This window comes from Psammomys obesus, unplaced genomic scaffold (genome assembly GCF_907164565.1).
Source record: "Psammomys obesus unplaced genomic scaffold, mPsaObe1.curated_primary_1811, whole genome shotgun sequence".
NCBI classification, from domain to species: domain Eukaryota; kingdom Metazoa; phylum Chordata; class Mammalia; order Rodentia; family Muridae; genus Psammomys; species Psammomys obesus.
In genome coordinates this window covers 5,435,291-5,451,627 of record NW_026596463.1, presented here as the reverse complement: position 1 = coordinate 5,451,627, position 16,337 = coordinate 5,435,291, and the positions used below count along the sequence as shown (strand labels likewise).

The 16,337-nt window shown below is 47.5% G+C and overlaps 1 protein-coding gene across 1 annotated transcript in view; it reads right to left on the bottom strand.

Moving 5' to 3' along the window:
* Positions 1 to 927: 927 nt before the first annotated feature.
* The window catches only part of Znf366 (zinc finger protein 366), a 63,996-nt gene continuing 48,586 nt past the window's right edge, over positions 928 to 16,337 (bottom strand). The window contains exons 4-5 of the mRNA XM_055598348.1: positions 6,429 to 6,603; positions 928 to 4,881 (exon numbers count right to left, since the gene is read on the bottom strand). Coding sequence (XP_055454323.1) covers positions 4,358 to 4,881; positions 6,429 to 6,603 — 699 coding nt within the window. The 3' untranslated portion in view covers positions 928 to 4,357. The remainder of the gene's footprint in view (positions 4,882 to 6,428; positions 6,604 to 16,337) is intronic.

Here is a 16,337-nt window from a genome sequence, read left to right as displayed (position 1 = left end):
TCTCTCCTTGCTAGATCTTCCATCTCTTCTCCTGTGTCCATCCTTAATAAACTTGTCTTTGCATCTGCTTCCAGGAGACCAAACCTGCACCAGGTTATGGTCTTCGAAGCAAGAAAAAACTTAGTAACTATGTACTTGAGGGGCAAATTGTTTCAGTCTCCTGAATTTCCATTTCCTCATTAGTAACTTTAGTTTTTAAAAGGAAAATGTTAGCATCCTGGAGTCCCTAGGCTAAGATGAAATCTACTGCGTGAGTCACTTGCCAGCAGTGCCCGGCATATAGAGCAGTGTGCGTTGCACTTTACTGTTGTTTTAAAGGGCGGTTCCTTGAAACAGGCGCTCAGAACACTAACACGCTTTGTGGGCCCTTAGAGGAGGGAGAAGCGAGTGCTTAGTTTTCTGGCCATGCCATTGGCCATTACAACACCCAATTCCCTCATAGCATCAACCGTGAGCCCAAAATGGTCTAGTGTCCTGTGCACACTGAGTCCTGTAACCCACTGAAGAAGGTACAATCGCTAATCCTGGTCTACAGCTGCGGAACGGACACACACCGAGCTAGTGGTCTGACTGGCGCGGTCTGCCTGCTGTCCTGATTTCATTTTTAGAAAGTGTTTGATGCAGGTTGGGAGAACCTTGCCTCTTGATTCCATAAACCTGGGGTGGGATAAAGTGACGAGTCAAACGTCACCTGTCTGCAGGTAGACAGATGTTCATTCGTCTTTTCCAAAGTGTGGGGGCAGGAGAATCCAAAACCCCTGCCCCGAGACAGTGTAATGACAGGAGGGAGATAGTGACAGTGGTGGCTTCCTTTCCAGTTTTCAAATATTTGCAAATAAGTAACACAGTTCTTTCAACATTTTTTTTTTATTTCTTTAAATTAACAAAATATAGGCTACATGCCGTTTCTGGGTAAACCGCCTGGAAACAAGAAGCAATATTCACAACTGGGTTGCTAGACATGTGGAGTTTTGGTTTCTAACTGGTGAGCCAGAACTCTGTGGGGGGAGATGAACAGGGGTGGGGGAGTGGGGGGGGTGTATACACCTGTATAAAACATTTGGTGTAATGTCCAGATATGTGAAGGATTTCAAATGTTACCTTGGTTACATTTTTGTCTCAGCAAAGCAGACAAAGATCTTAACTCAAAACAGGTTAATATTTTATCGAATGTCTTTGGGGCTCAATAAATACAGAATGCACACTGACTGAGCTTTTGCCTATAGCTACTTATGTCCAGATATATCCATTAGCTCCTTTTGGCTTGGAGAGATTGGTTTCAGTGTGATGGCCAAAGAAATATCCAAGTTTTAAAAAAATAAAAGGATGAAAGAGGAATACAAAACATTTAGGAGGATCATCACAAGCCTGAAAAAAAGGGCAAGAGACAAATATGCCCCTTGGCTGGACCTTTAGCTGGCTTAAAGTGATGGTTAAAAGCCTGGAAAGCATTTGGTTCTGACCTATTTTCAGAATTCTATAATGCAGTGAAGGGCATGGCTTTGGAGTGCTGGTGAGCTTGGACGGCTTTATTCCTTGGTTCTCTGAGGTGGGCTCCTACTTCAGATTTGTATCTGGTTAATTTGATCAAGGTTGGCCATGCCTTTCCCAATGTCTGGGAACCTGATCACATTCACTGGGATGCTTTTGAGGAACAATGCCTTAGGATAACAGGTGTAATGAAGACTGCCTCCACATATGAAACATGGGGTTAGCTTCCCTTTCGGGGGAGTGTAGGTTTAAGCCGTACTAAGCTTTTCATGCCAGGCTTAGGGGCACACTCTGTACTCAGTGAGGTTAACTTCTCTGGGTCCTTCTCCCTCCATGAAATCTCACTCAGGATCCTAACATATCCCACAGAGGACTTCTGCTGCTCTGAGTGAAATGGGCGTGGGAGCTGGGTATCTCCTTTCTTAGCAGCTCTGGAGGGGCTTAGGATGGGACCTGCAACTCTTCAAAACATGCTCACAAACCACCATTCTAGACCATTCTCTCTCCCAGACAACTGGTTCCTCAAACATTCCCACAAGGTTGGTTTGGGACTGACTTGATCTTGCTCCTCTAGACTTTCCTAGTTTCTTCTCTTCCAGCAGGGTACCCAGAGGCACGTGGAAGAGTGTGGAACTCTGGTCAGGCCCAGCACATGTGCCTCAGTTTTTGGTTTCTGAATGAAGCTTCCTGGACACTTTTATCAAAGGCACCAGAAAGCTTCATTCACAGTGAGGGGAAGGGATCTTGTCCATCTGAAGACCTGCAACAAGTCTTTGTCCAGAATTGTGCTTGTCATCATAGAAATCCAGAGTGATCTCCCCACTATCCATCCCCTTCGCAGGGTTTGTGACCCAGGTACATATACAGGTGGCAGTAGGAAATGCATACACTTTTTGTTCTTCACAGTGACAGCCATGACAAAGAAAGGGACTTTAGGATGTTGGTAGGAGAACTGGGGGAGAGATTCTTAAAGCACACAGGTGAATGGTAGGGACTGGATGAGACCCATGGAGAAGCAGCTTGGCTGACAGAGAATGTTGCAGCCAGCAGTTAGAGCCACACTGGGACTTCTAAAGGAGTGTGCTGGGACTTGGGGAGGACAGGAAGCAAGGCAGTCACTAGAACTGGCCTTCCCAAGAATACTGACATTCTCAACCAACAGGCAGGTTTCATACAAACACAGTCTAGTACCTACCATGAGTCAGTGTCATGAAAGCAACCCCCAGTCAGCATTGCTTTCCATGGTGGCAAAGTCTAAGAAAACCCACCTAAGAGGTCCAGAAAAATCCATCATAATGCTCCAGTTTACTGCTACAGCTGTTCAAGCATCTGGGCAAGAGTAAGAGACATCATAGGCCAGCCATGAATCCGTTAACACACTAAGTGTCTACAAACACCATAGGCTTTGTCTTCTGGTACACACACACACACACACACACACACACACACACACACACACACACGAGCGTGTGCGCATGCGCACTTGCGTGTGTATGTAAATCTACATTGTGTATGTGTGTGTGTGTGTGTGTGGTCTCCTTGGGAGAATGACAGAACAGGAACAAAGACTGAAGTCAGCATTGTGGTTGCAGCTCTCCTGTCCTCCACCTCATTACATCTAAAGACAGGATCAGAAATGTGTAAGAACGCTGGGAAGGAGTCCCAGGAGACACAGAACTGGGCGAGGGCTACGTCAAACCAGAACTCTTCTTTTTTGTGCCCAGTGCAGGGACCCCCAACCAGATGGATTAAATCAGAACCTTACGGGGGAAGCCCCAGTACTGCAGGCTTTTGCTTGTTTCCATTTTTTTTTTCTTTAAGAGAAGGTTTTACTTTGTAGTTCAGGCTGGTTGCAAACACAAGGCAATCCTGCCTCAGCTTCCCGTGTGCTGGTATTACCGTTGTGAGCAACCATGCCTAGCTACATCCGTGTTTTCTAAAGGACCTACTGGGTGGTTCTCACATGCAACCTGCTCTCCGACTACAGCGACTGGTGGGCAATCATTCCTCTCCCTAAATAAGTCAGAGCTTCTTTTAGGGAGAAGTCCTGAACCCATTTCACAGCCCAAGCTCCACTGCTCACTGTGGCAACAGTCCTTTTAGCTGCTTCATGAGGCACATGGCTTCAGAACAAGATGGCAGTGATCTCTGTGAGGGGCTTCTTCTTGGACAGGGGTCTGGCCTGAAGAGCTGGGACTCCCAAGCATTGTCCATATATCTACAGGGGTGTCCAAAATGTCCCATTGACCAGGGAAACTGAAGCAGGACAGAAGACCGGACCAGGTTTCTAAGCATCGCCTGGTCCCATCTTGTCAAAATGATTCTCCTTCTCTGGAAACCCCATCTCACATTTGCAGGAACTTCTTGAGTACAGCCTTCCCAATAGCTCATCTCTTGCTTCATTTTCCGTGTTTCTATCATCTAATAGTGGCTATATTTTTACATATACAACTACTAATATTTTCCCCTATGATATTGTAACATAAATGCAACTAAATAGTCACTAATAAGGTAACATGAGCACCACGGTTTTGCCACTAGAAATACATTTGCCTTATTGCATGTTAGGAGAAAACACTTTCTAAAAGCACCTTGAGCTCAGCTTGCAGTTGGCTATCTAGAAGAATGCACAGTTCGTCATGTGTGTGATGTGTAAAATAACGCCAAAGGGCCCCTGCACGTGTATGAAATTGCCAAGTGCCCAAGGAACGACCTGAGAAGCATTTGTGTTACCCACACGTTTAGTCTGAGCCATTTGTAAAGACGGGCGCCACTTGCCCGTCCCCAGCAAATGACAGTTCACGCGGAAAGCTGTATTTGAACTGCCTAGATCTCATTTTCCAAATGTAATTTTAAAGCTGTCCACTTAGATACCCAAAAGGACTGCTTGTTTTTCCATTTTCCTCTCCAGTAATTCTTTTAAACCCTCATCTCTGTGCTTGAAGTATAAGTAATCAGAAAACGGGGGGCTCTGCATGCTGCTTTGCAACATCCCGCTGCCCGGGCGCTCGTCTCTGAGGGAGCAGTCTGTGCCTCTGCCCTCCGTGTCCTTGCCACTGTCCTCCCGCTGCTCTTCTGGAGCATCCTGGTCCTCGTGTTCTTCCCCAGGGCCCTGCAGGGCCTGCTCCTGCTTGGTGGACAGATCCTCAGGCGCGCAGAGCGGTTGGCTCTCTGTGGCCACGCTGGGGCTGTAGGGTCCCACCCCACAGCAGTTGTCCTCACCATCCTCCTCCTCCTCTTGGTAGAGGCAGCTCTGTGTGCTGTCAACATCTGACTGGAACACTGGCCCCTTCGCGCTGCACTTTCGGGAGAGGTCAAAGGGCTCTTCCTGCTCCAGGTTCCTCAGCACACCTGTGGACTGAGCCAGGACCAGTCGTCCCCTGCCCAGACCTGCAGGACCAGAGCAGAAGTTTACATGTCTGAGAAAAGCAGTGCCTGGGACTCTCTAAGCATCCTGGTTGTCCATTTTAAAAACAGGGGGAAAATTGTTCCCACTAAGATCATGGGTGTGGGAAGCTTGCAGTCCACGCAACCCTTTAAGGCAAACTTGACAACGTTTGCCTGGAGCTAGCAATGTCTCTACGGAGAACTTTAAATATGGAAGAGTAAGGACAGGAGGCATGAGTACAGAGTACGAGTGAAAATGTTTTCATTCTAAATAAAAATAATAATAGTATCTAAATTTTGGTTAAACATATGAATGGCAGAACCACAAAATGAGCTATATGTGGGTGACATAAATACCTACATACATGACAATACATACATGTATTCTCCATATATTCTAAGTTAAAATATATAGTCCATAATATATTACTTAAAGTCTGTATTGTATGATACAGTATGGGTCCAATATACTCATAGGCTCTCTCTCTCTCTCTCTCTCTCTCTCTCGCACACCTCTTTGTGGCATTCTCTTCCCCTTTTGCCTTATCAAAAGTGCCTGGAAAGGCTATCGACTCAGTCTCAAAACTGACAAACTCTGAAGCGATTACTGCATTTTCCCTTCACTTCCCAAGTGTTTCTCATTTACTTTTCACAGAGAGCATTTACTTTGTTGCAAATAAATAAAGCAAGGGCCAAGGATAGTCCATCTTCCACAGGGCACCAAAGAAGCCATTCTAAGCCTGTGCACAGAGAGTAGAGGTCCTCTGAGGTGCTCATGAAGTCCCTGGCCATGACCTGCTGTCCATGCACTGGGCAGGGTCATCTGGGGAAGGGGGTCCTCCCTCTCACTTATAGTGTGGGTACCTAGAAGCATGGGATTAGCAATCAGCACCGCGTTCATTTCATCTTGGGTTTAAGGTCTCTGCCTGTGGTCACTAAAACCAGACCATAAGACACATCAGGGACACTGAGAGTTTGAAAAACAAGAAGGGAGGTGTCCAAGCTACAGCAGGTGGCGGGCTAGAGTGGGAGTGAAGAAAGGAAATGTAGGGTCTGTGAGCGACAATGATGCCTGCTGTTTACAGCTTTAATCTTGTCAAGTGGCAGAGGGGCTCCTCTTCGCCTTTCTACAGTTTTGTTTTGTTTTTTTGTTTTTTTTTTTTGAGCCACAACAAATTACCATTTATAGATGAAGCCACCAAAAGTGGCTAAAAATCTGATAAGTTCTCTTTTTTTTTCAAAGCAATCCTCTGGTATACAGCAATGTTCTTCCCACAAAGCGACAGAGCCACTAGGTGCTCGTTTGGATGTGAGCTTCAGTGTGGGGTAATTCCTCGTGACCACATCAGGTTTCTAATGGACCAGCTTCTACTTGCTATGGCTGTGTCCCACCCAGGTGATAAAGCAAGGTCTACTTTCAGAGACATCTGTGCCTCAATTTGGAGGTGGTGTGGCCCACCAGAGATTCAGTAAGTGATTACAGAGAAAGCCCATCGCAAGGAAAACAGAAAACAAAAGCATTCTCCTTTGAACCTGTATCCTTTAACTACCTTGAGCGTGAAGGCCTCGCTCCATCACCCCGTGCTTCACCTTCATGTGCCGGGTCAGGTTCCCCTTCAGCGTGAACTTGCTCGGGCAGTAGAGGCACTTGAAGGGCTTGCTGTCCGAGTGCAGGTGCATGTGGCCCATCAGGTTGTGCATCCTGTTGAATTCCTTCCCACACAGCTGTTGGAGACGGAAACCAGGACACAACGATCTTACCGGGAATGGGGGGACCTGAGTTCTTGTGGTGGAGGACAAAAGGGGACTTTGTCTTTGGAAGGGATGAAGGCAGGGAGGGGCCAGGTGCTGCCTGGGCTCAGAAGTGGAGCACATGGAATAGATTGTGAGACCCAGGTGTCCAGGATCCCTAAACTCAAGGCACAGATGGCAAAGCTTCTAAATTAAAACTTGTTTTGTTTTTTGTCAGGGTCTCATGTAGTCCAGACTGACCTAGAACTGACTATATAGCTAGTTAAAAGAAACAAAAATATAAGAAAGGAGCTCTTTTCTCTGGGTAGAGATCTAAAGACATAAGAATATTGTCTGAGATATATTTTTTTAAAAAAAGAGAACACTAAAAAATGTATGTGTCATCAGGTGTGATGGCACACACCTTTAGTCCCAGCACTTGGGAGGCAGAGACAGGCAGATTGCTGTGAGTTTGAGGCCAGCCTGATCTACAAAATGAGTCCAGGACAAGGCTACATAGAGAAACCCTGCCTTAAAACAACAACAACAACAACAACAACAACAACATAAATAAATAAATAAATAAATAAATAAATAAATAAATAGAGGAAAGAAAGCTGGGGGGATAGGAACTCCACAAGGAGAACAACAGAGCCAAATATACCTGGGCCCTGCAGAAACTGATACTCCAACTAAGGACCATGCATGGAGCTCATTGGCTGCTCAGTTTCCAAGTGGTTTTCCTAGTAAGGGGAACAGGGGCTGTCTATGACATGAACTCAGTAGCTGGCTCTCTGATCCCCTCCCCCTGGGCAGTGCTGCCTTGCCAGGCCACAGAGGAAGCTGATGCAGCCAGTCCTGATGAGACCTGATAGGCTAGGGTCACACAGAAGGGGAATAGTACCTCCCCTATCAGGGGACTATAGAAAGGGCATAGGGAGAGAAGAGGGAGGGTGGATGGGACTGGGAGGAGACAACAGAGGGGGCTGCATCGAGGATACAAAGTGAATAAATTGTAATAAATAAATATATAAATAAAATTAAATTTAGAAAAACTGAACATGTCTGTGTGTATGCCTGAGTCTATGTACGTGAACCCATGTGCACCTGTGTGCATGCAGGTGGCCAAGCGGTTGTGAACCTCTCATTATGGCTGTAGACGTGATAGGTCTGAAGAGTAGATCTGATAGTTCTTTACAGAGAAAAGTGCACTATGGCGACTCGGGGCACCCGGTGTCCCTATGCCTCAGGACAGCGACGTTTGAAAGCTTCAGCTCTTCCTTGGTGGTGCTATGAGTAAGACAGAGAAGGATTCTGTGTCCCCGCGTAGGCCAGTATGTTAATTAACGGCAGAGCACTCTTCTCCGTCCTCAGCCTCTGAGGAGCAGTGGAGCAGTGGCAGCAACATGCGGTGAGAGATGGCACCCCAGGTCGTGAAGGAGGCCAGGTAAGGCATCCCGAGGCTTCCCTCGGCCTCCCCTTCTCATTGAGAGAGATTGTCAGGTGAACTTCGGTTACCAAAGACACCGCCTTCTTTAGGGAAGGGCAGTGGAGCCAACCTTGGAAGAATGGGCAGAGCTGGCAATATTGACCTTGGCAGGCAAGGCAGAAGAATGCTGTGTGTGGGAGGAGCCAGCCTGGGGCTGCATGGCGGACCCAAACGAGCCACACGCACTTTGTGAGTGGTTGGCTCCGTGCTTTTGAATGATTCGTTTCTGAGGCTCTGAAGTACATCTCTCCCCTTTGATTCCTTGCCAACAAGAATGACTTTGCTATCCCAGACAGACTTCTTAGCTCAGAGTGACTGTGTACCACATACATTAGAAGCCAATGGCCCAAAGCCAGGGAACACATCCCAGAGGCACAGTGCTTGCATATTATGTGTAAGCACTGGGTTTGAACCCCGGCAAGGAGTGAGGGAGCAATGACAAAAAAAAAAAAAAAAAAAAAAAAAAAAAAAAAAAGACGCCTTAAGAGAGAAAACTGATCCAGTTCCAACTTGCACTAGTGAATCGGTATGTGGGGATGATATTTCCTTTATTCCCACCAGACAGAATTCGTGAAGATGCTAATCTGGGCTCACTTTTGCACACATCTAAAGTTTTTTTTTTTTTTTAACATTATAATAGCTAGCTTAGTTTAGCCACTTCTTTATTATGGCTAAGGAATAAAACTTCAAATCTAGAGCCCCATGCTAGGCATTTCTAGTCAAAGAGCATTTTAAGGAAAAGAAACGCACCTTTTATGTTTTGTGGGGTGATCCCTGGGTGTTTGGAGGTGTGCTGCTGTTTAATTGCTGGGACCAGGGCTTAGTTGATTCTGGAAGTATGTTCCTCACCCAGCAGACTGAGTCTGCAGAGGCTCTGCCTGCCTTTGGATGGCAAATTGCCTTGTGCATGCCTGGCACACAGCAGGTCCTCAGAAGGCCAGACACACGGCAGTACAAGAAGTTAAAGATGAAAAAGTCCCAAGTGGCAGAGCATAGAGTATGTAGGAAGAGAGAAGCCAAAGGCCGGAAGATCAATCATAAAGCAAGTCCAGACATAGAAGGGTTCATATACACCCCTTTACAGCAGACAGAGATGGGGTTCATACACTCCCCCTCTAAGCAGAGTTGGGGTTCATATGGCCTCCTCTATGGCAGACAGATATCACTGAAAGGGGAGGATTCATTGTGCCCCGGCTTCTGTGCTGGAAGACATTCCTCGTCTAGTTACTACCTCCCTGCTCAGCCATTAGACTCTGGAGTGGCCTGAAAAATGCTTTATTAGACGGATGGGTCTGGGCAACCGCTCACTTGAGAAAGTGAGTGCTGTGTGAGTGTGAGGACCCAAGGTGAACTCCCAGCACCTGGGTAAAAAGCTGAGCGTGGTGATATGTTTTTGTAGTCCTAGTGTGGAGGAGTTGGAGATGGGCTTATTAGACAGCCTAGCCTAACTGGTGATCCTTATGTGAGAAGGGGGGCGGGGCGGAGAGCACCTGATAGCTTCTAAGGAATGACTTTTGCGGTTGACCAATAGCCTTCATATGAACACTTACCAAACACACACACACACACACACACACACACACACACACACACACACACGGTGGGTAGTTTAGCCCTTTCTCAAAGGATATCTGGTGTGTCCTTTACTTTTGATTTGGCACAAGTATTAAGTATCTTCCTAAATGTTTGTAGACACTTGAGTCGGCCTCTCACCACCGGTGAGCTACTGCCTGTGGAAAGGATTACTGCTTACGGCTGTCAAACCCATCATACCTGAGATCCTGCAATTCATCTAGCCTGATGTCCCACCCATCAGCCTTCAAAGCTCCCACTTATCAGCTTCCCACACCACAAGTCTCCACTGAGATGTATGTGTTCATAACAATGGCCACCTTTGGGAGTCTTGCAGGCTATTTTTCAGCCTCAGGCAAGCATGCTGGCTAGTTTTATGTCAACTTGACAAAAAAAGGAGGGAGGGAGGGAACCTCAACTGAAAAAAGTGCCTCCATAAGAGTTAGCATTTTCTTAACTAACGATTGATGAGAAAGGGCTCAGCCATAGTGGGTGGGGCCATCCCTGGGCTGGTGGTCCTGGGTTCTACAAGAAAGCAGGCTGAGCAAGCCATGGGAAGCAAGCCAGTAAGCAGCACCCCTCCATGGACTCTGTATCAGCTCCTGCCTCCAGGCTCCTGCCCTGACTTTCCTCAATGATAAACTGTTACCAGGAAGTGTAAGCTGAAAAAGAAACCTTTTCAAATCACCTTTTTATCCTTTCTGAGAGCCCAGCAAATTCATTGCTACAGATATTCTGCCTTGATCCACTCAATATAAAACTTCTTGGGACACTTTAGTGCTATATGAGAACATTATGACTTTAAAATTATATTGCTGGACCTCTGTGAGTTCAAGGCCATCCTGCCAGGACACAGAAAGACCTTGTCTCAAAAAAAAAAAAAAAAAAAGCAATAAAAAAATTTATATTGTACTCCAAAGTAATCCCAGTGGCCTGCAGGAGAGTCCACTGTGGCCTGTGGCAGGTCAGCTCTGACTGGGAAGGAGACTAGTTTGGGGGCTGTTGGCAAGTTTAATTCTGATATAACAGAGTTGCCCTGCATGACTCATGGTGGCCTGTTGGGCGGAAGAGTGGAAAGATACCACAGAGATAAGCGGAGGCAAGTCAATTCTGATAGATGTCTGAAGTCCCAAAAGTGTCCCAGGCAGTTTTCAATGCAAGGGTCACCTCGATTTTCTTCATAACCAACCTCAGGTCCAGGGATACACAGCTAATACTCTTAATGAGTAGTTAAGCATTAGGCTGGGAATATATGTAAACGAATCAGGAAAATACCCTTTACAAAAATCTTAAAATAGAGCCATTATTGGTTCTTCTCATTTCCCCACTCGCCAGCACACACGAGTTTGTAAACTAAAACCCTCACTGGCCGAAGGATGGAGTCAGGTCATAAAGGCCATGAAGCACTGGGCCCCATTCACATGAGCAGGAGCTCCTCAGCTTCTTTCTTCACCTCTGACCTACAGAGCCCTCTGCTCCTCATTCACAACACTTGCTCCTTTATCATTCCCAGGAGAGTGTGTTCACATGACAATGCCCCAGGGCAGAGAATTCTTGTTTTGTTTTAATATATGTGAAATATAGAGCCATTACCCATCTCAGACAGTGAAGAGGGAAGAAAGAAAGAGAGAGAAAGAGAGAGAGAGAGAGGGAGGCTGGACTCTCTCTCTAACAGGTCTAAGCAGAGTCCTCGAAGCTGGAGACAGGAGGAAGTGTGCACAGGGAACAGCAAAACTCAGTCTTCTCTGGGGAAAAAAATAAATCAGTAACTGAAAGGAAGGCTTCCCTTAATCCTGAGTTGAAAATACAAATGCATTCCCAAGCAGGGACTGGATGCATGATCTTCTAACAAGGTCTGCATCAAAGTAAGAGAGACACTGGTGCAGGCAGCGGTGAGGGCTGACCACTCGGCTTCCATCTTTGCAGATGTGAGCAAGGGTGCTGTCCTTTTCAGACATCAAAGGAATGGAAGGAATCTTCTAGCTGAACCCTGCCAGGTGACCTGGAGTTGAACAGAAGGCCAGCTCATGATTCATGGGTGGAAAGCAGAAACTCACTGGAGATCACAGGCTTTTGGAGGGCCCGCCATCTGTGTCTCTGATGTTCCGGATGCCCTGGAAACAGCTGACACATCTCTTTTGAGATGGGTGAAGCCCAGAGCTGCCTAAGTTATAAAGCACCAGGCCATCAACAGCCTTTTCTACAGCACAGGGCTGAGGGCTGGAGGCCTGTGAGAGGGGCAGAGGGATGAGGTTGCCTTGCAAAGGGGTCTTTAAGTCCTCTGCCAAACTGATTGTCAGCTGTTTGGTGCACTGAAAGGAGAGAGAGCAGACTGGGCAGTGTGTAGGGACTCAGTGCCCAGGGCCAGGGTCTTCAGGCTGGCATGGAGGGGGATTTAAGCTTATGCCTGGAACTAGACTTCTGCTTAGGACTTAGAACTTTGCTTCAGCCTCCTTGCTCTGGCCTCCTGGTGCCTTTCTCATTCACTACCCCGAGATACAGGGCCTGGAATTGCTTGCTTCCCATCAGCCCTTGCGGTAGCAGCAGCAGCTGCCACAAAGAGGTCAGCTGTGGGCAGAGATGGAGTGGTGGCAGTCGCCGCCACTTGGCCAATTCCAGAGGCCCAGAAGGCCAAGCGGTACCGGACCTGGCTACAAGTATCTGAGGTGAGCTTCAGAGCCAAGATGCACCAGGAAGCTATGTTTTCCTATCCAGAGACGAAAGGTCAAAGAGCTTCAGCCAGCACAACAGAATGGCCTCAGCTCAACTGCCCTTCCCTCACATTCTTCTCCCTCTCTCCTCTTTAATAAGAAGGGTGTTCCTTTCCTCAAAGGGAGAGGGAGGGAGGGAGGGAGAGAGAGACTGTAAACTGTCCAAAAGGACCGTGAGAAAACAGGAAGCTTTGAAAAGTACAAGAGAAAGCAAGATGAAATCTATTTGCAGGCGGGCCCCTGGGGACATGCGAGGCATTGTTAAACAGGCAGTTCATACAGCTATATCCTTCCTTCTGCCCAGGAGGAGGGCTTTGCTGCCAAAAGGCTCCTATCTGGTCACTGCCTTAACCCCCTCCATGCCAGCCTGAACACCCTGGCTCTGGGCACTGAGTCCCTACAAATTGCCCAGTCTGCTCTCTCTCCTTTTGGTGCAGCAAACGGCTGACAATCAGTTTGGTTAGAGGACTTAGAACCCCCTTTTCAAGGCAACCTCACTCCTCTGCCCCTCTTACAGGCCTCCAGCCCTCAGCCCTGTGCTGTAGAAAAGACTGTAGATGGCTGGGTGATTCATAACTTAGGCAGCTCTGGGCTTTACCCATCTCAAAAGAGAATTTGTCCCGGAAATTCTAGATGGAAGCTTTTCCTGGACAGGTTTTTCCAAAGACGGCAGCTGGTTCTTTGCTATTAAGGAGTGCAGCCACTACACGGATAGCATCCAAATCAAGATCTGTGTGCTTACGCAGAATCTGGGAAGCATATTTGTGAAACATAGCTTAAGTCTACAGGCTGGGTCTCTGGACAAACTCCAGCTGGCTCCCAGAAGTAAGGAGTCTAGAAGTTGAGCCAATAGCAAGAGTCCAGAAGGGCAGTCATTTATATATAGATATATATGAAAGAAAGAAACACAGAATGGAAAACTTCTCTCCCCACTAATTTTCCATCTTATTGTTAATGCTTAATTCTACAGTCAGTGAACACTTCTTCTCACCGGGGACAGCTGTTTCCACTGAGAACTATTCCACACTGCAATAAGAGGAAGGATTTATGTTGAAGGGAGGGGATTTTAGTGGCAAAAATCCCAGGACATTAGATTCTGTTATTAAAAGAATCTTTCTTGTTACAAATTTTGGGGGAAAGGCAGTAGAGCTAGCTCACTGCTGCAGCGCAGCTGCAGCAAGCCTTGCCTTTTTCCCCTCCCTGTCAATCATAAGAGGATAACTATATCTATTATGACTATCAAACCTGAGTGTAGTTGCTAAGGTTTGTTTCCCACTATCGCTTATGTGGCTGGCCAGACATCTGTCGCAGTTGGCTATGAAGTGTGTAGCAATGAACAAATGGCTTCCCTCTCTCGTCTAACCCTTCCAATCTCTTACAGCTATCACTCGGGACCAGATTTCCATCCAGGTCAATGTGGACAGGAAGCAAGGTTCAGAGGACATCTCAAGACCGCCCTGCCCTTCTGAGATGTGAACCAGGGCCTCAGGCATTGCTGATCTCTCTACCCTGTAGCTGTCAGCACACGAAGGAGCCTGTTTGACACGTAACACACACAGGCCGAGAGAACCCTCTGAAATGATGAGGAGTGATGGTACCAAAGGCTAGCTCGAAGGGTGCCACCACAAGAAAGTGGGAATGAGGAGGAAAAGGACCTGACATCATGCTTCCAGAAAATTCAGGATGAAAGGGCTCGTTCAAGGTGACCTATACGGGTTTTTAATCTCAGAAATGTCTAAGCGTTGGAGAAGGTCCAGCTAAGTTTGATGGGAATGCCTTTTATCTTCCAAATTGCTCTGCCTGAAAACAGACAGCATTCTCTAGGTGAAGCGCTGCGCTCTGGCCTTGTGAGAGAGTCTAAACACCACGAGGGTGAGCACACCAGTTCTTGTTCCCCGTGTGCAGGGTAAACTGTCTCTCAGGTCAAAGCTGGGATTTCACTTTCTCATGGGATCTAGTGATGCGGGCCAGACATCGAGAGCCTAAGAAAGCCTTACGGGAAAGATAAAATGGAGCTTCAGAGCCTCACAGCTGACTATCCATTCTTAGGACCATGTATGCTGCACAGTCATTGGGGTGGAGAAGCACATAATTGTCTATGAATGGAGGCCAAAAAACATCCATCTAGGATGGCTCACTGAGGCACTAGGCCCAGAGTACAGGACTCTGTGCACTTTTGTGCCCTGGTACTACAGAGAACTTTCTAGATGATCGTATATACCAGACTCAAGAAATCTTGCACGCCTTTGAGGGTAGGGAAACAGAACTGTCCCAGGAATGTCCCCAGATCCCACACTGCTTAGACCGGCTCTGTCCTGACCTCCAGCTCAGGGGCTCCCCCAGACTGTATGTCTGCTCAGACCTACCCCTCCAGCTCAGGGGCTCCCCCAGACTGTATGTCTGCTCTGTCCTGACCTCCACCTTAGGGTCCCCCCCTTAGACTGTATGTTTTCGCTGACCTACCCTTCCATCTCAGGGACTCCCCCCAGACTGTAATGTCTGCTCTGGCCTACCCCTCCACCTCAGGGGCTCCCCCAGACTGTATGTCTGCTCTGACCTGCCCTTCTACCTCAGGGGCTCTCCCCTCCCCCCTTAGACTGTATGTCTGCTCTGACCTACCCTTCCACTTCAAGGGAGTCCCCCGAGAAAGAATGTCTGCCATGACCTATCTCTTTATCGCAGGGGCTCCCTCCAAGATTATATCTCTGGCATGATATAGATCTCCGGCATGGTATCTCTTTCATCTCAGAGCCTCCTCCAAGATAATATTTCTACTGAGGGATCAGAGTAAATACATTATAGACGGAAGATGGCTGGAATAAGCAGGTGTACATTTCTTTGGAGAATAAACTAAGAGGCTGCCCCTTTTATAGCACAGCAGTTTGGTAAGATAATTAATGCAATTCATGCTGACGTTCAAGCGTAAGAGAACCTGCCTGCACCTCCGCTGTAGGAGACAGCAAATCTCTGCAGGGGGATCAACTGTCGATGGGGAGGCACTGAGGGGTCCACGAGTGAGAAGGAAGTAGAGGGGTGTCTGATGTGAGAGAGAAGAGGTGCTTGTGGCGTCCAGTGACTCGGGGGCACTCACAGGCTTCTTTGTCAAGAGGCTCCTGAATCTGAGTTAATGCTTTATTTGCTCTTGAAACTGCTCGCCACCTGTGAGGAAGCTTTGCCTTTCCATTCCACACTGGGCCTCCACAGCAATGCCCCTATCTGACACACTGCTTTCTCCTCCTTTAGCTCACACACTCAAGATGGATCTCCTGTGACTTTCGAACCACTGAGAGCCGGGAGAAAAGAAGGGGAAACAGAAGTGATGGCAGGAAAAGGAATGGGGGGAAAAGGCCCCTCTCCAGACAACATCCACAAGGCCTAGGGAAGCTCTGGTTCCTGACCCCTCACCCTGTCGAGAAGCTGCCAACACAGGAAAAAGTCAACTTCACAGGGGTTCCTTCAAATGGGGGTGGGGGTGGCACACTACCAAGGGATTAAAGCAGCAACCCCTCCTGGAAGGAAGGAATCCAATTGTAGGGATATGGATTTGCAAAGAGAGTCACCCACACTCCAGACAACACGCAGCAACAGAAAAGGAAAACTTAGGTTCACCAGACACACTTCACCGTTCGCAGTATTCACTCCTCTCTCTGCTTTCTCTTCCTGCCTGAGATGACACCTACATTCTCCAACTACCCAGGTAGGCCTACACAACTGTCCTGGAAACAGCCCTGAAGAGGGCAGCCTTGGAAAGCCGAGGTCTTTTAAGATCTCTAGCTGACACACCTCTCAGCTGATGGGATGAACCAAAAGAACAGTAATTTGATACGGTGGTCCTAACAATGGATGCTTAGAGCCTGGGTCACGTGGTACTTCGCTATACATTAAAAATCCTGGTAGAGGCTGAGTTCAGAGTTGCTCCACATCCCACACAAGCATTTCTGGGCTCCTTTGGAGGG